Here is a 22,950-nt window from a genome sequence, read left to right as displayed (position 1 = left end):
ACTGCTATGACAGTTAGACAAACCATAGCACTAAGTACCACGTGCAGTCTTAAACACCTCCAGGGATGGCGTCTCCACCAACGCTCCTTGGCAGCCCTTTCCAGTGTCTGATCACTCTGCTTATAGAGAAGGTCTTCCTAATGTCCAACCTAAACCTCCCCTGGCGTAGCTTAAGACCGTGTCCTCTTATCCTGCCGCTGGTTGCCTGGGAGAAGAGCCCGACCCCCATCTGGCTACACCCTCCTGTCAGGTGTGTGCAGATAGCGATAAGGTCACCCCTGAGCCTTCTCCAGGCTGGACAACCCCCGCTCCCGCAGCCGCTCCTCACAGGACTTGCGCTGCGGGCCCTTCCCCGGCCCCGCTGCCCGCGGGGGGTTCGGGGTTCGGGGCCCCCGCCCTTGTCCCGCCCGTGCAGCGCCACCCGCGGCCCGCCCGCCAGGGGGCGCCACCGCCCGCGTCCGTCCCGCCTCGCTTGGCCCCGCCCCTTCAGCGTCTCCGCTAGTCCCGCCCCGCCCTCCGTTCTTGGCCCCGCCTCACTCCGCTTTGCCCCGCCCCTCACGCCGCTTTGCCCCGCCCCTCACCCGCCTGGCCCCGCCCCTCTCTCCGTGCGCAGGCGCCGCGCTCAGCTGAGCCACGTGTCACGTGACGGCGCGGCCGAGCGAGCGGGCCCGGCGGGGCCGGGCGGTGCGGGACGGCCGAGAGGTGCGGGACCGGCACCGGGACCGGGACCGGGACCGGGACTGGGGCAGAGACAGGGACAGGGGGGCTGCGGGAGCGGGCTGTCAGCCGGCTGTCAGCCGGCTGTCAGCCTGCGCGGTGCCCGGGAACGCGAAGGGCGCTGTAGTCGGCGCGTGTGTGCTGGGTCCTGGCGGTGCTGCCGTCCCGCGTGGGTGCTCGAGGGAGCTCGGGTTAGCCATGACACGACTCGGGGCTCCAGGCGGTCGCTGGCAATCCTTGTGCGCAGGCAGATGCGCAGAGCATGGGGGTGCTGGCAGCGCCCGTGGCTGCTCAGGGTTCCCTGGGGGTGCTGGAGGCTGGCATGGGTGTCCGGGGGTCGCTGGGGGTGCTGGAGGTTGGCATGGGTGTGCTGGGGTCGCTGGGGGTGCTGGAGGCTGGCATAGGTGTCCTGGGGTCGTTGGGGATGCTGGCAGCCTCCATGGGTGTCCGGGGGTCGCTGGGGGTGCTGGCAGCTCCCATGGGTGTCCAGGGGTCCTAAGGGGTGCTGGAGGCTGACAAGGGCTCTGGGGTTGCAGAAGTGAGCTGGCAGCACACGTGGGTGCTCAGGGGAGTTCGGGGTGCTGGTGGCCTGTATGTGTCGCCACGTGTGTGTGGGTATTTGGAACCTGAGTGGGTGCAGGGGAGTGATGGGAGCTTGCAGGGGTTCCCAGAAGTCCCTGGGGGTCCTGGCAGCCTGCAGAGGTGCTTCAGGGTGCTCAGAGCCCACACAAGTGTGTGGGTCTGCCTTGACCCCACATGGGTACCCAGGGGGGTGCAGTGATGCCCTGCAGGGTGCTAGCACACACTGTGGTTCCCCTCGGAGTGTGTGGGCGTGCCATGTAGGAGGACACAGCCCCCTGCAGTGTGCACCAGGGTGTGGGGTGCTGTGTGGCAGTGGGGGAGGGCACAGGGATCCCCACAGTCTGTGGGGTGCAGGGAGTGGAGCAGCACAGCCTGGTTTGGGGGGGGAGCTGCAGGAACTGAGGGGGGGAGTTTGTGCCCAGCAGCCTCCATGTGGGGAGACGCTGGGCTGGGGGGACCAGGTCATGCTGTGAAACCTGTGAAAGGTGAGTCTGGGAGTGTCTTTGGAGCTGTGGGAGCATTGGGTGGCACAGGGACAAGAGGACCGATGCTGTGATTGGGAGGCGTCGTGCTGGCATGGTGGCTTCCCTGCAGGCAGGGGAGGGGGATCTGGCAGCGCCAGCTCTCCCCTGTGTCACGCTTGGGTGGACTACAAGCGACACTTTGGAAATAAAGGGTTTAACAGGCATGATGGGAAGCGGCAGTGAGTTCTGCTGTGAAGCTCACTTTTCCAGAAGATTTCCCCGTGTACACACAGCCACGGCTCAGCTGGGGAGAGCTGTCAGGGTCAGCAGCAAGTCACATCTTGGTTTTGCCTTCTGGCGTGGGGCTGTCACTGTAAGGGACAAATTGCTGTCACTATCCCCCCAGCTTTTGCAGGTGCTTCACTTATGACAATGAAATTGCTCCTGTGTGTAAATGAGGAAAAACAATTCACATGAATGCAGCAGAGGAGTTGGGTTCAAAGTGGAAACCGAATGTGGCTGTTCCTGTCTTTGCTGTTTGCAATAACGAGGAAATGGTGTAGTGGGGTTTTGCCTTGGTTTGAAGTATTCATCGTGTGGACGAGACAAGTTTTGCAGCTTTTTTCCTGCTGGTTGCGGGGGAGCCGAGTGCTCGTTCCCCGCTGCTACGCAACCTCTAATCCAGACACAAAGCAGGCAAGTCACGATGAATGCATTTCCCTGGCTCTTCAAAGCAAAAAGCAGACGGGCCTGCTTGGGGGAAAAAAAATCCACAGGGAAGCGATCAGGCAGAGTGATGTCACCGTGTTGTGTTTATCTGGAAGACATCGCTGTTGGGTACTTCAGATGCTGTGCAGGCCATCTTTGGGGGGGCTGCCCATGCCTAACCCAGCCCTGCACCCCCTCTGCCTGCTGTCCTTGCCCACTGCCAGCCCTTGGTGTTTGGCAAAGCCTCCCAGGTCTCTCCCCTGGCCCTTGGGCCTGGCACTGATGACAAACAGCTTGTAATGCTTTCCTTGTGTAAACTCCTGCTGCCGCTCTTCCTGGTCCCTGCCTCACCGGATCGCCCTGCCCGCAGAAGAGCCGGTTCAGGACATGATTACCTGTCTCAGCTTTGAGGGAGGAGGCTGGGCAGGAGTGATGCATGTACTGCCTGTGGCTGTGGAGTGCCTTCTTGCCTGCAGCTGGCCTCACCGTTGCTCCAGAGGCTGGTATTCCATGGGACACACTGCTGCTTGCAGCTGTCGGTGTTACCTGGTGCTGCAGGAAATACAGCAGCTTTGGTGTGGCCTGGGTAACTGCTCCAGAGCAACTGGGATCTGGAGCATCCAGAGCTGAGGAAAAACCCTTGTTCCATGCTTCCCATCTGATCTCCAGGCTGGACCCTCCCAGCAGATGCAGCTCTTGGCTTGTTTCCTGTGTACCAGCCAGGTTTGCAGAGCGATGCTCTGGGGGATGCCTGGGGCTCTGGGGATGGAGAAGCACCCAAGTGGCCTGGGCTGAGCCTTCCCTGCACAGCCAGATCTGTGGCTCTGTGCCGGGGCCATATCCGGCAGGCGCTCGCGTGACTTGGCGGGTGCACGAGGAGCTCTGGCAGGAAATGAGCCAGTTTTTTGCAGTAATGACATTTCTCTGCTGCTTCCTCTTGGTCCCAGTTTCCTACCAGCGCTGGGGAGAAAGGATAGGAAGCACCAGGACTGCTGGGGAAGGGGTGATGCCTGAGGCATGACAGCCCAGAGGAGCTGTGGGGCAGAGACTGGCTCACCAGGCTGTGATGCAAGAGCCTGATAGATAATTCCTCTGCCTCTGGTGCTCCTTCCCAGTGGGTGTTTGGAGTGCTGGGTGTGGCACATGTGGGAACTGAATCAGCTGACTGTTTTCCAGGCGAAGTTAGGGGTGTGTGTCTTTGGTGAGGGCTTCTGCCCATGCTCCTGGCTTGCAGAACCCTGCTGGGGTTTCTGCTGGAGCAAGAGCTCTGGGCTGTGCAGGTGCCTCATCCTGGGAAGCCCCTTAGTCTTGTAGGCACCTCCTTGGCTGTGAAACCTTTAAGGTGGATGTTGTGCTGTCTCACAGTCTGTGCTCCTGCCTGATGGAGTCTAATCAATTTTCTTTTGATTCTTTTTAATAAAAAGTCTTGATTAAAAAAAAAAAGGAGGAAAAAAAGGGAAGTTAGGAAACTTTCCCTTCCCTGGCAAGAGCAAGCTGTCCCCTTGCAGCACACTGCGTGCGGATTAAAAGCAGTTGCACTTTTCTGGCCTTGTCTTCTTGACAGCCCCAGTCTCAAGTGCCAGGGCTGGGGACACTGTGCCAGCATGTCCCATGGCTGTGGCACCACACTCACCACCCTTAGAGCAGGGGTATGCTTTGCCTGACATGAAGTGGGGCACATCCAGGCCCTGCCCACGGGATCTTGACCCCGTTCTGTCTGGGTGTGCCCAAGACGTGGGCATGAGCTTGCGGGAAGAGCCAGTGGGACTGTGCCATGCACGTTTGACCTTAGGACATGCCAACTCCGTGATTGCTTGGGCGGGAGCCTGTGGCTGTATAAAAGCCCCGGAGGAGACCTTGCTCTGGCAGTGCGAGCCGGTCTCTCTGCACCATGGCTGACCCCAAGGAGCCCGAGAAGGGGGGTGTGGAGCTGGGCACCCCTAATGCTGCTCCCCCCACAGGGACCATGTCCACCCGGCGCCTCCGCAGCGAGGACTACAATGACTACAGCTCCACGGACGTCACGCCCGAGGGGAGCCCACCCGACGGCATGAACGGCTTCGCCCACCCCGAGTCCTACCAGCGCTTCGGGGAGACCAACGGCACAACGTGAGTGATGCTTCCCTCCCTCCCGGGCCGGCCCAGCACCTGGGGAGGGTGGAGGAGCTCCTGGTGGCTCCCTGCTGGCTTTGCTGGAGGATGGTGGAGCCGTGGTTTTATGGGGAGCTCTCCTGGGGGTGGTGAGGGCAGAGCCGTGGTCCTGCCTCTGTGGGGTGATGGCACCAAGCGAGCAGCTGCCCTGGTGTTACTTTTTGCTCCCTAGTGAAGCTGGGCTTGCTGGCAGCAGGCAGGGATTGCTGCTTTTCCTAATATTCCCTCACTCCAGCTTGGTTTGATGGGGAGCTGTGGCAAGCAAACTGCATGTCCACCTTCAGAGAACATGTGGGTGGGCATGTTGCAGCCATGCTGTGGGGGCTTCCTTATGCCCAGGTGGGCAGGGGATGTTGTCTCTGCACAAGAGAGGCTGATCCCTTTAACTCAGAGAGATCCTTGTCCAGCCTTGGTGCTGAGCTGCGCTCATGCTGGGTTTTGCCGTGAAGCTGGTTTTGCAAATGCCTGCCCAAAATCTGTTTGTTCAGTCTTTGCCTTCAGACCTTCCTTGGTCCCACCTGGCTGAGCTGGATGCAGGGAACAGGATCAAGACCTCCACATGCATTCCCTGAAGTAGATTAGATCTGCTGTGGACCCTCAACAGGATGAGCTGAGTGCTACAAATGTGTATGGTCTGGGTGCTGATGGTCACCTCTGCATCTTCTCCCCCTCAGGTGGTACCAGACCCTGATCCACCTTCTGAAGGGGAATGTCGGGACAGGGCTGCTGGGGCTGCCTCTGGCTGTGAAGAATGCCGGCATCCTGGTAAGGCAGCTCAGCCCTGCTGTGCTGGAGCTCAAGGGCCAGAGTGACCCTGGGGCGTTGGGCAGCTTGAATGGCCGCTGTCGGGGCTTGACTCCCTGCCCAGCTGCCTCTCAGTGCTTGGTGACTTTTGCACCCTGGGCTCTGTGGCTTTGCTGCTGAGACTGTTCTTGCTGTTCCTGCGTTGTGCTGCCTGGTGTGGAGGAGTTCATGTGTAAGTCAGGGCTGTGGTTTCCTGTGTGGGGTCAGGCAGGGTGCTGGGGCCAGACCGTGACCTCTTCTTCACCCTTATAATAGGGACATGTGAGATAGTTTGGAAAGCAGTCCTGGAAGTGCTTTGCTACACCCAAACTGCCCCAACTTGCTTCTTTTGCATCATTCCTGCCAAGCTCGTGGCTCTGTCAGGTTACTCGGTTTTGGGGGTCCAGTTCCTTGGAGCTGCACCCAGGCTCCTCCAGCGGTGTTTCCACTCACCCAGCCCGTGGAGTTTGGTCTGGGAGTAAAATGTACTGTGCAGCTCTGCCTTTGGCCATCAGAGTGCAGCCTTCCCCCTCTCTTCCCTGCAGCTGGGTCCTGTGAGCCTGCTGGTGATGGGAGTCGTGGCTGTGCACTGCATGGGCATCCTGGTGAAATGCGCCCATCACTTCTGCAACAGGTAAGGAGCAACTCCCCTTCTCGGCTCTTCTGCTCCTACAGTTCTTCCTTCTTGCCCAAGAAGCCCTGGACTTGTTCTGAAGCCCCCCAGCAGCAAGTTGCCCATGTCAAAGCCTCAGTTTGGAACTGCTGCACTTTTTTACAGGAACTATTTTCCTGTTTTACTGTGGGGTTTTTTTATGTTAGTGTCATCATTTGCCTTAGGAATTAGCAGACAGGGCTGATATTAATGTCCCTTCTCTCTTTCTTCTCTGGACAGGTTCCAGAAGCAGTTTGTGGACTATGGAGGTGCCGTGATGTACGGGCTGGAGGCAACTCCCAGCGCATGGCTGCGGACACATGCCATCTGGGGAAGGTACCTGCTCCCCTGCCCCAGGCAGGGACTTGTCCTTAAGACCAGCATGTGCTGCAGCTGGGACAGAAGAGCCATTGTTCACTGAGCTGTGTGAGCAGATAAGCACAAATGACATAAAATGTTACTTGACTCACCTGCCCTGAGTGCTCAGTGTCCCCCAGAGGGTTTTTGACCCAGAACTGTTCCCAACCAGACGTGACTGAAGGAGTGGGAGAAGTTTCCACAGCATAACAAAGGAGTGAATAGTGTCTTGCAGTGCTGGCCCATCTTGTTGGACACGGAACATGTCCAGTGCCTGCTCCCACCTTGTCCCACATTACATCACATATTGCACATCAGGTACTGGGAACATTCACCCATTCCTGTGTCCAGGGAGTGTTGTCTCCTGCTGTCACAATTCAGCAGCAGACTGGAGTTGCTAAACCCAAAGGAGACTGACCCTATGGAAGGGATGGGAGGGGAAGACTGGACACCCTGAGGTCTGTGAGGTTGAATGGAGATACAGTCCTTTTTTTCCTGATCTCAGCCAAATGAGCTGGGTGTCCACCCCAAACCTGTACACCCCAACCCCAGGGAGAGCAGCATTGCTGCAGTGTGCAAGTCCAGCCCCAAGTGGGCTCTTATTTCTGTATGTTCTGGCTGACAAATGGTCTTTTTTTGCTTTCCAGGCGTATGGTGGGACTTTTCCTGGTCGTCACTCAGCTGGGTTTCTGCTGTGTGTACTTTGTCTTTCTGGCTGACAATCTGAGACAGGTTGGACTTATCCCTCCTTCATGAGCAAGGGGAAGGCAAGGGGGTGTCGGGTTGTACTTTGCTCCTGTGTCATTGCCCTGTTCTCCACCAAAGGTCTGGTTTCCATAGGATATGCTGCTCAGGAAAGTACTGCATCTCTGCCCAGATACTTTGGAGGATTGGTTTTCCTGTTCAAACAGAGCAGGTTTTTCTGAGAGTCCCTGTGATTTTGTAGAGGTGTTGGGGTTGTCTGTGTGGAAGTGGGGGCCATTCCCAGTGAGGAAACAACAGCAAAGAGGTGACAGCAGAGGTGACAGTCTTTGCTGTCCTGCCCCTCTCAGTTAATCGATTTATTGGTGTAGACAGTGAGTCCCAGGGCCTGCTATGAACCTCTCTTCTCCTTTCCTTGGACCTGTTTGCATTCCAGTTTCTTTCCTCATCCCATGGCTCTGGAGCTTAATTACATCTTTAGAGAAAGAGTTTCCTTCTGCCAGGCGTCAGGAGGAAATAAACAGAAACCCTGAACCGCTTGGCTGGCTCCTGTGCTGTAAGAAACTGGGAATAATGAGTCCTCATTCCCAGCCTCCACCAGCTCGGTGCCTCGCGGGCACTGCTCAGCTTTGTTCCCAGTGTGTTCCTGCTCTGCTCTTGCAGCAGTGGTCTGGTCATTGCCACCACAGCTGTGCCCTTGGTCAGCTCTTCCCTGATGGCCACAGGCTCCAGAGGTGGTTCCTGGGGAGCAAGAGGGGGCTCTGCCAGTGGGAGCCTCTGCCTCTGCTCAGGGAGCAGCAGCTGAGGAGACTCCCATTGTGGGATGTCTGGGAGGGGTAAATGGGTGAACATTGGTGATCTGACACTGCCAACCCCGAGAGCAGGAGGCAGCAGGGTGTGTGCACAGGGCTGGGCTGACCTCCACCCCCTGGGAACGGCCCCTTGCTGCCACTTCAAGGGGTGCTTTTTGCTCTGCCCCTTGCAGCGAAGGCTGGCTCAAGCTTCCAGGGAAATTTGCAGAAACCTGCAAATCCAGCCCATTTTTTAGGCCACAGCTGGGAAAACCCTTGGCTTCAGTTTTGGAATTTTTTGGGTGGGGAGAGGGGAGTGTTGCTTGTTTCTTTTTGTGGTGGGAAATAGCGTGTTCGATGGGGAGTCATGGTGCAGGTGGTACCTTGGGCGAGTTGCCACTGTGTTGGGCAGAGCTTTGGTTTGGAAAATGGCTTTGGAGCAAGCCACAGAGAGACAGGGCAGGCTGGGGCTCGAGCAGTGCTGTCCCATGGGTGCATGGCTCTGCACTGCCCTCTCCCACAGAGGATTGTGGTTTGTGCAGAGCTCTCTCGGGGCAGGACTTGCTGTGGAGCAGGTTAAATTAGTTTTCAGGAGCCCGTTGCTGCAGTGGCCAGACAGGACCTGGTACCTGAACCAGCTTGTTCGTGGTTGTATTGGTGACCCACAGCGTGCCCATGCTTTTGGAGGGGATGGCTCAGCTACCCACTTCCTGGGCCAAAACTGTCTCTAGAGCTGAGCACATGGCCTGGAGTGCCTTTGGAATGAAAGACCCCAAGAAAAGGGTGGTTCCTCATGAAGAAATCAAAATTGGGGCCCAGCAGTATCTTCCCGATGTCCTTGCATGTGAACAGAGCATTGGGTGACTGAAGGGCTGTGTGACATAGATGACAAGTTCATGCAGCAAGAGAAAAAGGACCTTTGAGGAAACAGAACTTAATGCCTCTTTCCTCTCTTCCCGACTGGCCTTGGTGGGCAGTGCAAACCACCCTCTGCCCTCGTTGCACCCGCTATCAGGTTCTCCTGCCCGGCGAGCCTGGGCTTGGTCAGGATTTGCTATCCTGACTCAGGTGCCATAGCTCAGCATCTTCCTCTGCTCCCTGCAAGGGATTTGCTTCAAGACTACCTGAAAAGCCGTGTTGCTTTGATTTTAGTCAGCTGTGTTTGAAGTGAGCTGATGGGGCACCCACCTGGGACGGTCTGCCAAGGTCTGTGGCTCTCAGACCTTGGTTCATCAGGCCTTCCTGTGCCTCCTCAGGTCATCTCTGCTGCAAATGGCACCACCAATGACTGCAGCTCGAACAGGACGGTGGTGATGACCCCCACCATGGACTCCCGGCTGTACATGCTTTCCATCCTGCCTTTCGTGGTGCTGCTCACATTCATCCAGAATCTCAAGGTCCTGTCTGTCTTCTCCATGCTGGCCAACATGGCCATGCTTGTCAGCCTTGTTGTGATCTACCAGTACATCGTCAGGGTACGTGTGTAAGGGCTCCCCTCTCTCATTTCTGGGATGTCCTGTGGAGGGAGTTCAGCAGCAGGGTGTTTCCATGCCGTGGGGTGCTGCCTGCTCCCATGGGTACAGTGGTTACCCTCTGCTCCACAAGGCTTCCCCTGTGGTGTGGGGCTGTGACAGGGAGGGATGGGAGCAGGCCAGGCCTTCCCCATCTTCCCTGTGTCTGAACCCTGTGTGGGCTTTTTTCCAGGACATTCCTGATCCCAGAGACCTGCCTCTAGCAGCAGCCTGGAAGACCTACCCCCTGTTTTTTGGCACCGCGATCTTCGCTTTCGAAGGCATCGGGGTGGTGAGTCTCGGCGTGTGGCACAGGAGCTGCACAGGAGCCTCAGCCCCTGCTCAGACTTGCCACAGCACCTGCTCTGTGTTGCAGCTGCATTTGCAGCTGAACTTCTCTGACAGTAGCCCAAATTCTGGGTGATGCTGTTAGCTTTGGCTCCAGGCTATCTCCTGGGTCAAACCCTGCTGCTTCCATCTGAGGCTGGAGGAGCATGTGCTCCAAACCTCAGGAGGCTGGTTGCTGCTTTAAAAGTGGCTTTATCTGGCAGTAGATTGGGAGTCACGCTGGAAGTTGCCTTGGGCTGTGCTGGCTGACCTGCAGATGAGGAATTGTCCTGAGTCTTGTTACCAGGCTGGATCCTGAAGCTGCCCAAATGGAAGACCAAAAATCACAGCATAAAAAGATGTGATCCTTTCCTTCCCACCCTGCTGCAGAGGCACTGAGATCTCCCTTTGGCAGCTGTGTGGCCCCAGCCTGCCGTGGGGCTGGGTTTGCATGGGCCTCTCACACAAGATGCTGTAAATAGACCAACTGTGTCTGTGAAAAAAGCTGGGTGGGTGGGTGGAGAGCTTAATGACTCCCTAAGATGTTGTGGGTTGTTTCCGGGAGCTCCCTTCAAAGGAGAAAAAAATGTTTTCATCTCTTAATATAAGCTGGCTGTGTAAACACAGGCCTGGAGAGGGCCAAATCCATTACTGGAGGAGTGTTTACTGAATGCTATGCCCAGGGCAGAGGGCTCTTGCCAGCACTGAGGCACAAATGCTGTCTTCCTTGCATGACTTGGAGGTGGAGAAGCAAATAAAAGCTATTCTTGTCCTACCTCCTCGCCAGCTTTGCCACTGTGTCTCTTGAAATCCACTCCAAGGGTTTGAAATCCAAGGACAGCTATAAAAATGTTTGCCAAAGGCCTGTATTTAGTGTTAGTGTAGAATTAATAGTGTAGTGAAAGAGTTACCTCTGTCCTTCCCCTTTTTATTGTCCTGCCTGGTTGAAATGTGTCCGGATAAGCTTGATAGGAGAGGAGAGTCTGTCTTGGTCTTTCCAGGTTTTGCTGGGGAAGATAGGGCAATGTAACATAGTGGGCATGGCCGTGCTGTTTTGGGGTGCAGAGTGTAATGCACCCAAGGTATGGGGTGGTTGGCATTGCCCCAAGATGCCTGGCAGCTCTAGGCACAGCTCCTGCCAAGAGCAGGGAGCAGATCCCATCGTTAAGGCAAGGGCACGGGTGACCTGCTGGAGTAAGTGAAGGTCTCCAATGTAAGCACAGAAGTCGGATCTTCAGTACAGTGGCTTTTTCAGCCAGGTTCTCTGGGCTCCATGTGTGACCATCCCATCCCCTGGCATGGCCATGGGGCTGCCCCTGCTACTTTTTGAGGCTGAGGGGTATAGAGGGATGGAGGCAACCTGCTGTTCTGTCATCAACCTCCCCTTCCTCCTCTCCCAGGTGCTGCCTCTGGAAAACAAGATGAAGAAGCCCCAGCAGTTCCCCATCGTCCTCTATGTGGGGATGACCATTGTCACCATCTTGTACATCAGCCTCGGTGTCCTGGGGTACCTGCGCTTTGGGGCGGACATTCAGGGCAGCATAACGCTCAACCTGCCCAACTGCTGGTGAGTCCCCAGGGGGAGTGGAGGGGCTGGGGGGCAAGGAAGGAGGGTCCTGGACAGGGAGATGGGAGAGGAGGCAGCGGGGGATGTTGCTCCTTAAGGGAACAAATCTGGATGAGCTTGTGGAAGGTTCGAACATGCCATAGCCAAACTGTCCCATGGAGCTTGACAAGGGTTGTCTGATGTATGGGGTGGAGAGAGGCTCACAGCTGTGGGGTCTGAGCTTGGTTTTGGAGCTCAGGCTGATTCCTTGGGGTGCCTGGTGGTCCTTGCTTGGGTAGGTACAGCTCCTGCCTTTTTCTTGGAGTCTTGTAGCACCTTTTTGGGGGCTAAGCAATCCTCTGACTGGCAGATGTTGATTACAACCCCAATGTGGCTGTACCAAAAGGTCTCTAAGCTGTGCAGAAGCCACTTCTCTTCCTCAAATGAAGCACATGGAAAACTAACCCAAAGCTGGGAGCTCCCAGAGGGGGCGAGATGTGATGTCTCCACACGTGGGTTGCGTTCCTTGTTTGCAGCCCTGGAGCTCAAACCCCCACTTCTGGGCTTCACGTTGTGCCTGGATGTGGCTTATCTCAAGCCAACACTTGGCCTGTGAGAGCTGGTGCTGTGAGGATGCCCCTTCCTTCCCATGGGGGCTGAGCTCTGCAGCTCCCCAAACCTGTCTGTCCTCTGGGATCTGGCAAGGCCTCTTGAGAGGCTCCAGTCGCTGTCTGGAGCCCTGCAGAAATACATATGCCCTGACTCCTTGCCTGCCTACCCAGAGGGGTTGTTTCTCCTCTTGCCAGGGCTGGTGGCTGCTGCAGCAGCTACCTGGGCTGTGCTGCTCTGTCCCTGGGGATAGGTGACTGCTCAGTGCCACGGCTCCATATTCATCCCGCAGGAGAAATGCAAGCAGTTTCTCTTACCTTTGGGACAAGAAGTGTGGAGCGTACAAATATTGAGAGGACATGGCTTTTCCAGCTTGCTCTGCTTGGGATTATTGAGAAAGTCCTGAAAGTAACGATCTCTTCTTACAAAACACTGCTTTGGGGTGTCTGGGTGGCAGGATGTGGTGCTGACGGGCAAGGAGGAGCTGGAGCTCTTCTGCACACACTGCAGAGGTACCACTTGTGGTATGGAGCTGGGGCTGAGCATTGGCTTTGATGCCATGAAATTTCTTGGGAAGCTGTCCTGCGGCACCAGTTTCTCTGGATTTGCCCCAGAGCACTCTGAAATTCAGCAGTTTCTCTTTGATGGTCTCTGCTGGCTTGAGATCCTGCAAGAGACAAGAGTGACTTGCTACATCTTCCCCGCTCACTGTTGGAGTAAATTTGGGCAGGACTCAAGTTCTGAGTCACTGGTGGGCTTCCTCATGCTGACCCTGCAGAGCCGTGCAGCTGGGGCTCTGGAGAAGGCAAAGATTTGACCAAAACAGAGCCTAGTTTTGCTTTAATTATTGCTGTGTGGGTTTCTTTCAGCTAGAGCTCATGGACGTTCATTTATGTTGGGTCTGTGTAGTGACTGCACTGCTGGATGTTGGTGGTGGTGTGACAGAAGGTCCTGCTTCTGCCAAGAGCCTTGTCTTGTCCCCTGCAGGAGCTGGGAGCTCTGCCAGGTCCCTGCTCTCAGTGAGGAGGGATGGGGCTGCTGGAAGGGTGTGCCTGTGCTGTTGGGAGATCTGAATTCCACCGTGCCAAGCACAGTAGGTGTGAATCTCTTCTGCTCAGTAAACTGAAGTGTGTTGTGAAGGGGATGAAGTGCTGCTGCTTCTCCTGAAGGTGGAAAGCAGGTCATTTCCAGGTCTTGGGCTCTGCATGCCACAGCCTGCAACGATGTCTGCTGGCCTGAAATGCTGCACAGGGCCTTCTGCAGGGAATCTCAGCTCTGCTTGTTCTAAAGGATGATGTTCTCTTAAAAGGAAAGTAATGGGATTACTGTGACCTGCTAGGCTACAGAGAGGTTCTATTGCAAATGCATGTTTCTAGGAGTATCCACACCTTCTGTCTAAGTACTCTTCTGAAAATAACCATAGGGTTTTTTGGGTAGTGAGAAGAGAATAGCCCTTTGGAAACAGTGCCTGGGGAAGCCTGGGCATGTGGCAGGGCTCCTTGTGGGCAGCTGCCAGGGACGGCATGCTGTGGTCCTTGTGACTGGGCATGCAGAACACTCTGATGTTTGTGCACGTTATCTCGTGGCAGAACATTCAATGGAGGCTGTAAATGTTAGACCTGGAAATGGATTATCTCAAGTAAGGGCTGGGATACTTGGAATAAAGCCTTGATTGCTGTATTCCCGTACAATAAACCATAGGTGATGGATAAAGACTTGCTCTTGAAATGAGTGTTTTGCTCATCCTGCCTCACCTGCAGGTTTTCTCCCTGGCAGTAAAACGTGTTGGGCTGCAGTAGCTGGTCATAGGGCTGTGGGTGAGAAGTCCTGGGATTTTCCTGCAGCGTGGGAGACAAGGTGAGGACTGTGGTGGAGGTGCTGCAGCCTGCCTTGGCTGTAGCTGTTGCCTGGAGGTCTCTAGAACAGATTTGATGAATGTCTCAGGAGTTGTTGAGTTACAGGATGACTAAGGACTTTTCCAGCCTTGTTTCTCTATAACCACAGCTTCCTCAAACGAGGAGTGTGTCGGTTCCCAGTGCCCAGGTCTAACCACAGTGTCCAAAATACTGTGCTGCTGTGCAGAAATCCCTCCTTGCCTCCTCAAAAGGGTTGCTTCACTGCACCATCTGGAGAGTGCAGAAATGCAGTAGTGAGGGGGAAGCTGTTGGGTTGCATGTGGCTGGTTGGAAGCTGTGGCTGGTTGAAATAGGTAATGACAGAGCTTATGATCTCAAGAGGGTATTTCATTTCTTACAGCCTTTTGGGATGGCCTGACCTGGCAGTCTGGGTGAAGAAGGCGTTGGTGTGGTTGGCTGAGCAGTGCCTTTCCAGGGCCCCACATGGACTTGAGTTTTCTGTAGATCAAAGCTGGTGCTTGAGCTGTTCCTCTTCTTGGTATTTAAAATGCCCTTTGAGCTTGTTGTCCTGGCTCCTGACCTGTGCAGGACATGAACACAGCCTCCTTCTGTACTTTTTTTAGCAACAGATATTAATCGTGGATTGCCCTGGAGCACTTTATGGCTTTACAGCATCACTTACCTGGGAATACAGTGATAAGATATGCCAGTTATGGGTTGGTAGCTCAAGGCTACTGTGCACTTGTCAGGTGTGGCTGAGCATGCACACTCTGGTGATAACTTTGTGATCAGTTTGCCTGTGGAATCACAGAGTAACTGAGTTTGGAGAGGGCACCCGGAGATCATTGGGTCCTCTCACCTGCCAAAGCAGGGCCAGCTTAAATGTTGAGCATCAGTAAGGACAGAGGTTCTCCACCTCTCCAGGCCGTTCTTCTGGTCCTTAACCACCCTTTGGGGATGCAGCTCTGTCCCATTGCCCTGGTTCTTCTGCTGTGCAACTCCAAGAAGAGCCTGTTGCTGTCTTCTCCATGCCTCCTATTAGGTAGCTGAAAATAGCAATAACACCCCCTTTAACCTTCTTGACATGCTGAACGAGCCTGGGGCTTGTAGCCTCTCCTTGTAGGTCATGTGGTCCAGCCCTAACCATCTTATTAGCCTGCACTCAACCCATGGACTTGTATAACATTCCATTCACTTAGGTGATCCCTCACTCCATCTGTGGGAAATGATTGCCTAGCAATGTTTGCCACTAGCAAAGTTGTCTCGCATGGGAATACTTGGATTTCTCTGGTTTGAGGCTGTTGTAGCAGGTGGATGCTGAGAGCCAGCATACAGAGGGGAACTGGCTTGGGCCCAAAGCAGGTAAAGGGGTATAAGGAGGCAGGAGGAACCAGATACCTTCCCCAGCTTGGATCCACTTCATATCTACCCAAGTGGTATGGCCAGGACCCGTGTTTCCTGCTTGGTCAGCATATCTTGAATCAGGGAAGGGCTAGGATCATATGTGAGGTAAACAGATGTTACTTCTCTTTTGGAGAGGCTTTTTCTACTGCTGGGCAGCTGAGGACAGAGATGGAGGTGGGATGAGGCTTTTTGGTCATCTGTGGTGGGCTCTGTCCTGCAGCCAGGGTGCGTCACTGCAGGATCTGGGGAGATCTGACTTGAGGTGAGCCTGAAGTGCTGTTTGCAGCCTGTCTGCACTCTGCCTGCCTTCTGCTCAGCCCAAACTGCTCTTTTAAATGTCTTCCCCCCCCAAACATGTATTATGCAGGATTCCAAAAATAGCTGCCCTTTTTTTGTTTGATGGAGAAGGCTGAGTTGCCTGTTCATATCGCTTTGCTTTTGGAACATTGTGATGTTCACATCTCTTTGCTTTGGAAGCCCAGACTTAACCCAGCAGTGCTGTCCTCTTCCCCCTCCTCAGAAGCTCAGCAGTAACTGGAATCTGTAATCATGGCTGCAGCTGATGCACCTCTTTGAAGTTATTCTTCATCTTCTGTTTTAATATAGAGAATAAAATCCAGCTCCTGGTCACTTAGCCAGGGACACTTCTGCTTTCCCCGTGCCTTTGAATTAATTGGGAGCAGGTCAGTGGTTTGCTGGTTGCTCTCAATATCTGCTCCCTCAAGTTTTCCCAAAGGGAAGCAGCACTTGACAGACTGCCAGCCCAGCTGCTGGTCTGACGGTTCCTTACGCAAAGCCGGGACCGAAGCCTCTGGTTAGGTGTGGGGGCATGTTGCCACAGCTTGGAGGTTGCACTGTCTTTGCTGTCCCTTGCTCAACAAAGGTCTCTCTGAGTTAAATGCATCACCTCTAATTTTCTAGGAGAGACCACTGGCACACAAAAGTCCTTGCAGAGTGTTCCTCTTCTAATTTCTGTCGTTGATGCTGTGGGGGCTGGAGCAAGAGCCTGTCCCACTGTGTCCTTCTCCTTTTTCAGGCTGTACCAGGCTGTACCAAACTGTACCAAGAGCCTGTCTCACTGTGTCCTTCTCCTTTTTCAGGCTGTACCAAGCTGTGAAGCTGCTCTTCTCCTTTGGGATTTTCTTCACGTACGCCGTGCAGTTTTACGTTCCTGCCGAGATCATCATCCCTCCCATCGTGGCCCGGGTGTCAGAGCGCTGGGGCCTGGTGGTCAACCTGCTCCTCAGGCTGGCCCTGGTCTGTCTCACATGTGAGTGCAAAGCAGCTTGTCTGAGCTTCCCTCTGAGGACCTGGCACCTCCTTCCCGCTGTGTGCTGGTGACTTTGTGAGCCTTCACCCCTTGCCCCAGTGCCTCTGGCCCTACTGCTCAAGCCCTCACAGCTGGCAGTCCCTGGGCCTGGCTATTGCAAGCCAGTGGGCCAAGGTGGCCTCTGAGCTGCAGCAGCAGTGGTCCTCTGCCCGCTCTGTATGGGATCAGTCTTCTCAGTGGAGGAGTAGTAAACTTCCTCTGTTGTTTTGAGGTGGTAGATCCCTGTGGAGCATCAGGCCTGGGATCCTCCTGATGGCACTTCTGTGGGTCATCAAGTCCCATCAGGCTTTGCATGAAATGCCCAATGCCTGGTTCAGTGCCAGGGCAGCCCAGAGCAGAGGCTGGTTTTGGTAGGCAGTGTGTGCAGCCAGGCTCCTCGTGCCTGTGGGATGGGGACACGGCTGCAAAGGAGTCACTGACCATGAAGGATCAGATGTTCCTGTACCCAGGCACTCATTGCAGCATGTAGCACAGCAGGGGACAGCTGACAGTGGTAGGTGACCCATAACCGAAGCCCTGGTGTGGCACAGGGCAGGTCTGCCTGGATCAGCCCCACACCGTCCCCTTCCCTTGATGGTGTGTGGTGCCTGCAGTGAGGCTCTGGTGGAGCGGGCTGCTGGCTCGAGCCTGGTTGACATCTGGGAAAGGTGTGAAGCATATCAGGTGCAGGGGTATCTGATTTTGGCTGGCTTTGATTCCTGAAGGCTGAACCCTTGCTGTTGACAGCACAGCTGAGACGCTTGGCTGAGCTCCCCGGCGTCATGTGCTGAGATGGAGCTTTTTCTCCATGGCTTGACGCTGCTGATGCACCAGAGATGAAGCATCAGGGACCTGGCCCCACATCCCAGCTGGCTCTGGTTTGGACTTGAGAAGAGTGTGGTGGTAACTCGAGGGTGCTGGAGCTGGCTCAGAGCAAGGTGCTGCTGTTCCTGGGCTCTCGCTGATGATGGGCCAGAAGCGCTGCATTAACAGAGGGGGGCAAAGCCCCATCTCCCCCCAGCTGAGTTCCTGGAGCCTTGATGTCCACAGAGGGGGCAGGGATGAAATCCTGCCATGCTGGACTGGGTGCTCAGAGCCTGCTTGGGGGGTGGGAGCCTCTCCCAGAGGGTGATGGGGTGTGCCAGGCCAGGGAAGGGAAGGCTTGGAGTGATGGGATGGCTTTAGGCATCAGTAGTGGCTGTACCCTTTCTTTTGGGGCTAGGGAGGCAGCAGAGGTGTTGGTGGAAGGATGCTGGTTCCTTTGCACCTCCTCCCCTCATCTTTCCACGTAAGGCATCTCTGTGGCTGCTGAAGGATAAAAGCAATTAGGGGGGCTGCATGAATATTCATTGGATGATTGTGTGGCCGAACAACAAGCCCACATCAGGGCTTTGCCTCCCTAAGAGGGAGATGGAGAGGATGCAGTTTGGTATTTGGGTGTCTTTCAAGCTTAGACTTCAAAACCAGCACACTTAAAAACCCTTTGAATTAATACCTGCTGAAAGCAGGACCATTGCCCCGGAGGCTGAGCACTGCAGCTGGTGCTTCAGTTCTGCTTGTTTTAGCAGGGAGTTAATAATTTTGTTTACTTTTGAGTCCAAAGAGCAGTATGGGGTGGGCTGAGGATGCTGTTGGAGGTGGGCTGCTCTGCTCTCCACCCAGGCTGCTGGAGCAGGGATGGTGTTTGCAGCAGACCTGGCAGGGCACTCCTTTGGCTCTGTGCAGGGCTGAGCTCTGGGATAATCTGCCTCCAGGTCAGCAGCTCAGGACCTTTGCTGCTGTTTCCCGTGGTGGAGGGATGGTTTGTCTCTAGGCTTATCCAGATGACAACAGGGCTGCAGTGGTGGCACAATCTCCAAGCCTTCCTTCTCCTGCAGTGCCATGGGTGATCTTTGGCTCAGGGAGGCTCCAGTAGCCTGCAGCTGATGTCCAGGGAGTGAACAAATCCCTCCAGTAAGGAGCCCTGAGACATCCCTTCTCCACCAAAGCTGCAGCTGCCATGGTTGTAGGCATTATCCTTCTTTCCTCCCCTGGCCCTGTGCAGGAGGAAGGGGAGCAGGAATATACTGGAGCTCGCACCGCTAAATGCAAGCTGTCAGGAGTCTCCCAGGGGGATTTTCCTTGGCTGTAGTTTGCACCTAACAAATGTTCTCCCCTGGGCTATGCCGTGGGTGTGCTGCTGCTGGAGCAGCTCTAAACGTGTGCAAACCACATGGATTGATTTGGGGTGGGGGGAGATGCCTTTTTCCTCCCATCTCCTGCTTTTATGGGGTTTCTGAGGCTTTATGGCTCCCCAGGTGTGGGGAACAGGAGTGCTGGCTTTCAGCAGGGGGGTCGGGAATGCTGGCAGCTGCTCTTCTGCCCGTGGCACCCATCCTGCTCAGCCCTGGAGCTTGTGCTGGTGGAGCCCAGGGCAACAAAAAGGGTTTAGTCTTTGTGCTGCACTTTGTTAATGCAACAGCTTAATTGCTTCTAGGGGAGCGAAAATATGGAAAAGTACTCAGCCGTGTCTTCTGTCAGGGAGGAGGGCAGAGGTTTGACTCCAGCCTGTGGCATCCCTGCAGTGGGGTTTTGGTGTCTGGGAGCCGGCAGCACTAATGTTGTGTCTGTTCCTTCTCCAGGCGTGCTGGCCATCCTCATCCCGCGCCTGGACATCGTCATCTCCCTGGTGGGCTCCGTCAGCAGCAGCGCCCTGGCTCTCATCTTTCCCCCGCTGCTGGAGATCGCCACCTACTATTCCGAAGGCATCCACCCCCTCGTCATCGCCAAGGACGTCGCCATCAGCCTCTTTGGCTTCGTGGGCTTTGTGGTGGGGACGTACGAGGCGCTGGTGGAGCTGGTGGCACCCGCCACCACTGTCATCAATGCCACCAGTGTCATGGTGCAGTGACGGCCCCCCTGCCCCTGATGCCCTGCTGGGGGTGCACAGGCGCCGGGCACTGCTCTCCTGGGAATGGCCTCCCCTCCCCTGTCCTCTCGGGAAGTGTGGTGGGTTTGATCCATGAGAGGACAGGGCTCCCCACCGCCACAGCAGCCCAGCTGCAGCAGGGTCCCACACTGGGATATATCTGGAAGGTGGGATCCAGGCTGGGGTGGTGTCTTCCCTGGAGGCTCCTTGGGCAGCTGGTCCAGCAAAACAGCCCCTTGGCACCTGTGTAAATAGTCACTTTGGGAGGTGAGGAATCCCAGGGATGTAGATTTTATTTTATTTTATTTTTTTAAATCTCAAACTTTCCATATTTCCCCCGCTCCTCAGTCAGGGTGGGGAACAGGGACTGCTCTTTTTTTGTGCCAGTTTGTTGTTTTTTATTTTTTTCCCCTGAGCACTTTATTTTTACAGCAACAGACAAACCTCAGCTCAGGTTAGTGAGTGTGGAGCTGCCTCCTCACCCTGGCCTTGTGGGGAGGGTGGGCAGAGCTGGAGGTGCGGAGCATCCCGGGGCCCACAGCTCTCCTGCTGTGGGATCCCCAGTCGTGGGCATTGGCTCCTGTTGTGCTCCAACTCTGTTTCCAGCTGCCTTGAGCAGGAAGGCTGAGCAGGGCCTGGGCCGTGCTTTCAGTAGTGACACTTCTTTATCCCCATCCAGTGCACAACCTAATGCTTGGCTTTCAGAAACGTTAGAGAACTGAGGCATGCAGAGAGCAAACAGGCTGTGCCATAATGAGGGGCTGAGCTGGTCACCTTTGGCTGGGAGCCCTTTCCCTGTGTGGGATGGGGTGTCCCTGGGGGTCACCACATGCTGCCTGCATGCCACGAAAATACATCACCTTGTTTACAGTGCCTGAGCTGGCCCTGGCACGCTCTGGCTGTGCCTGCAGGCTGACACTGAATGTCAATCACACACAAAAACTCCATAATATTTCTTTTTTTAACCCTTTCTCTCCTGGTCCCACTCCTTCTGCATCCTCTGCCTCTGCTCAGCTCCTCTCCTCCTGTAGGATGCAGCTCTCTCTCCCTGCGCTCCTGTTGCTCCTTGCGTTGTGGCTGGTGCATGCCTGGCAGAGACAGTCCTTGCAATGCTGCTGCTTTCCTTCCTCTGTGAACCCAGCTTCCTCCCTACAGAGTCTCTTTGCCTTTCTGCTGGATTTCTATTTTTTTAAGACAAGGGATAAAATACATCCTCCATGGAATGGGCCGAACTCCTCCCTGCTAAAGCAGCATCTCCCCAACACCAGCAGTGCTGTGGCTTGCTCTGGAGAGCCTTTATCCTGCATCCCAGTGCAGCCCTCTCTCCCTGGGTGTGGGCAAAGGCTGCTGGTGGTGGTTGGGAAGGTGGGTGGGTACAGCAGCAATGGGCTGTGTTCCTATCTTTGGTGGAGGATGAGTGAGGCTTGGGGTTATTTTTGGTGTTTGATCTGCTTCTGGGAGGAGAAGGCTGTGCAGAGTGGTGTCCCTGCAGCCTGTCTCCTCCATGTGTGCTGTTTGTGTCCTTGCACTGTGTTCCCTGTGCTGGCTCTGTTCTGGGTGCCCCATGCTGGTGTGTGGACCCATGGCCAGGTGTGGGTGTGGGTGGGTCTGTGCCACGTCACTGCTCCTTTCCAGCCCCTCACCTGCTTTCTGCTTCTCTCGGGACTGACCTTGTCTCCTCCAAATCTGTGCTGGGGAAGGTTTTAGCATGACCAGCATCGCTTGGTCAGGAGCAGAGCAAAGCTTTAATTCAAATCCTTCCTCTGGAGGGCACCATGGGGATAGAGAGAAAGCACCCATGTCTGGGAAGGGGCTCCAGGGAACACACAGGTGGGAGAAGTGCAATATTCATGTCCATCGCTGTGTATCAACCCCAGCGTGGCCCTTGGGGGTTGGGTTTGAGCCAAAATGTCACCCTTGGCAGAGGAGGGAGGGCTGTGAGGAGCAGGGGATGTCTGATGCTTCCCCCTCCCCTGCCAGTAGTACCCCATAAGAAGGCTGGCCACATTTTTGGGGACAGCTGTGTGCCAGGGCATGTCCCCAGCCTGGACTGGGCATCAGTGGGTTTGCTGGTGGGGCTCCTGGCATCCAAACTCACTTTGGAAGTACAGTGAAGACCTAATTTCCAAGGAGACTGAGATATCACAGAAGCATTAAATGGTTTTTGCTGCTCTTCACTTTTATGGGGGTGATCAGGGGTGTTTGAAGATGGGGCCAGATGTGGCAGCAGGGCACATGGCATGAGGGGCTCTGCTGAGCCAGGAGGGGCTGACACAGGACCCGATGGACACGAAAACTTGACACTTGTGTATTGTAGGCTGCTCAGTAACAAGAAAATTGTCTGTGTAAATATAGCAATGGTCATGTCCATGTCTCGTGCCTATGGATATTGTCAGCGTGTGTAGCTGCCCAGTGGGAGAGCTGGTGCTGCACCTGAATCATGTATCTTACTTTAATCAATAAATATGATCTATTTTTTATGTGTAAAGGCTTTGGGGTATGAAAATGGGGGTTTCTCTTCCAAAAGGCATCCATGTGAGAGCAGGGCACGAGGAGCCCAGCAGCCAGCCAGGATCACACCCTGTGCTGTGCCCACCCCCACAGCAGCACACACGACTTCTCCTGAGGGTTTCAAACAGAAGTGTTTCAGCTTTGCTGCTCAGAAAATTGTGATTTTTCTTCTGACCTCATTTGTGCAAGTAGGTTGTGGGCAGAGCCTATATGGGCTTTCAGGGCTGGGCTCTTCTCTGCCCCACAAAGCTGTGCCTTGTTTTCTCAGCTGTGTCCTGCGACCCAGCAGCCTGATTTAAGCCAAAAGTGGGGCTGTAGCTGAAAAAAGAGCCTGGCATGTGCCAGTGGGGGATGCTGAGCTGCTGCTGATCCGCCCAAGAGATCAAAGGAGCAAAAGCCAGCCCACGCTGGGAGAGGGGCGCTGTGCCAGCACCGCCGCAGCTCGGGCTTATCCTCCCGCTGCTGAATAATTCATGCCGTTGCAGTGTGTCATTAGAGGGCTGCTGGAAAAATCAGTGCTTTAAAAGGTTCGTCTTTTGAAGCTCTGGAAAAAAATGTTTAAAGTTGAAGGTTTTTGCAGACTTATGAGAAGTGTGGGTCCAAAGTCACCTGAACCCCAGGGCAGGAGGGGCGGCTGAGCGCAGGCAGCTCCTGGTGCTTGGGGGGCTTGACTATGGAGAATTACCGTGGTTGGATCTACAGCCATCCTTCCTTAGGGCTGTGTGCTACTAGGCTGTTTCTATACCATGAAATGGCCTTGCTGAGGCTGCTCCTTCCCAGGTGTCACTTAGCAGAGCATTATCTCAGTTGCCTTTGCCCCCCCCATGTGCTGGGACCTTCTCTTCCAAAACGTGCCATCAGCACACGGGGGTGAGCCTGCTGTGGGGACTTGTTTGCATTTAGAGTTTTGTTAAAACAGCCCCAGGGAACTGCAAAGCTCACAAGCCCACCTTGGCAGAGGAAAGCTGAGCTGGAGACCTGCACAAGTGCAGCCAAGTGCTCCCACTCCTGACTTAATTTGAGATTAACCCCAGCTGTGGTAGGAGGTCTGGCCATGGCAGG

The 22,950-nt window shown here is 55.1% G+C and overlaps 1 protein-coding gene across 2 annotated transcripts; it reads left to right on the top strand.

The window, feature by feature from the left end:
* Positions 1–637: 637 nt before the first annotated feature.
* LOC108503730 (proton-coupled amino acid transporter 1-like) lies at positions 638–21,865 on the top strand. 2 transcript variants are annotated; one of them, XM_017827991.1, is made up of 11 exons: positions 638–702; positions 4,433–4,580; positions 5,297–5,387; positions 5,951–6,039; positions 6,298–6,393; positions 7,062–7,146; positions 9,164–9,382; positions 9,612–9,710; positions 11,146–11,312; positions 16,261–16,430; positions 19,091–19,369. In XM_017827991.1, the coding sequence occupies exons 2-11, from the start codon at positions 4,438–4,440 to the stop codon at positions 19,357–19,359; spliced, it is 1,428 nt and encodes a 475-aa protein (XP_017683480.1). In that variant the 5' UTR covers positions 638–702; positions 4,433–4,437; the 3' UTR covers positions 19,360–19,369. The 2 variants fall into 2 exon arrangements, with proteins under 2 accessions (XP_017683480.1, XP_017683479.1); XM_017827990.1 differs by lacking the exon at positions 638–702 and having other exon boundaries at positions 4,422–4,580; positions 19,091–21,865.
* Positions 21,866–22,950: the final 1,085 nt, after the last annotated feature.

This window comes from Lepidothrix coronata, unplaced genomic scaffold (genome assembly GCF_001604755.1).
Source record: "Lepidothrix coronata isolate B3197 unplaced genomic scaffold, Lepidothrix_coronata-1.0 Scaffold144, whole genome shotgun sequence".
NCBI classification, from domain to species: Eukaryota; Metazoa; Chordata; class Aves; order Passeriformes; family Pipridae; genus Lepidothrix; species Lepidothrix coronata.
The sequence above is the reverse complement of the archived record's forward strand: the minus strand, read 5'-3'. Positions and strand labels throughout refer to the sequence as shown.

Bases quoted from the DNA above. Each gene is read 5' to 3' on its own strand.
- LOC108503730 (XM_017827990.1), top strand. From the start codon at position 4,438: ATGTCCACCCGGCGCCTCCGCAGCGAGGACTACAATGACTACAGCTCC. The intron at 6,040-6,297 runs GTAAGGAGCAAC...TTCTCTGGACAG, and splicing joins GCCCATCACTTCTGCAACAG to GTTCCAGAAGCAGTTTGTGG. The intron at 9,711-11,145 runs GTGAGTCTCGGC...CTCCTCTCCCAG, and splicing joins CTTTCGAAGGCATCGGGGTG to GTGCTGCCTCTGGAAAACAA.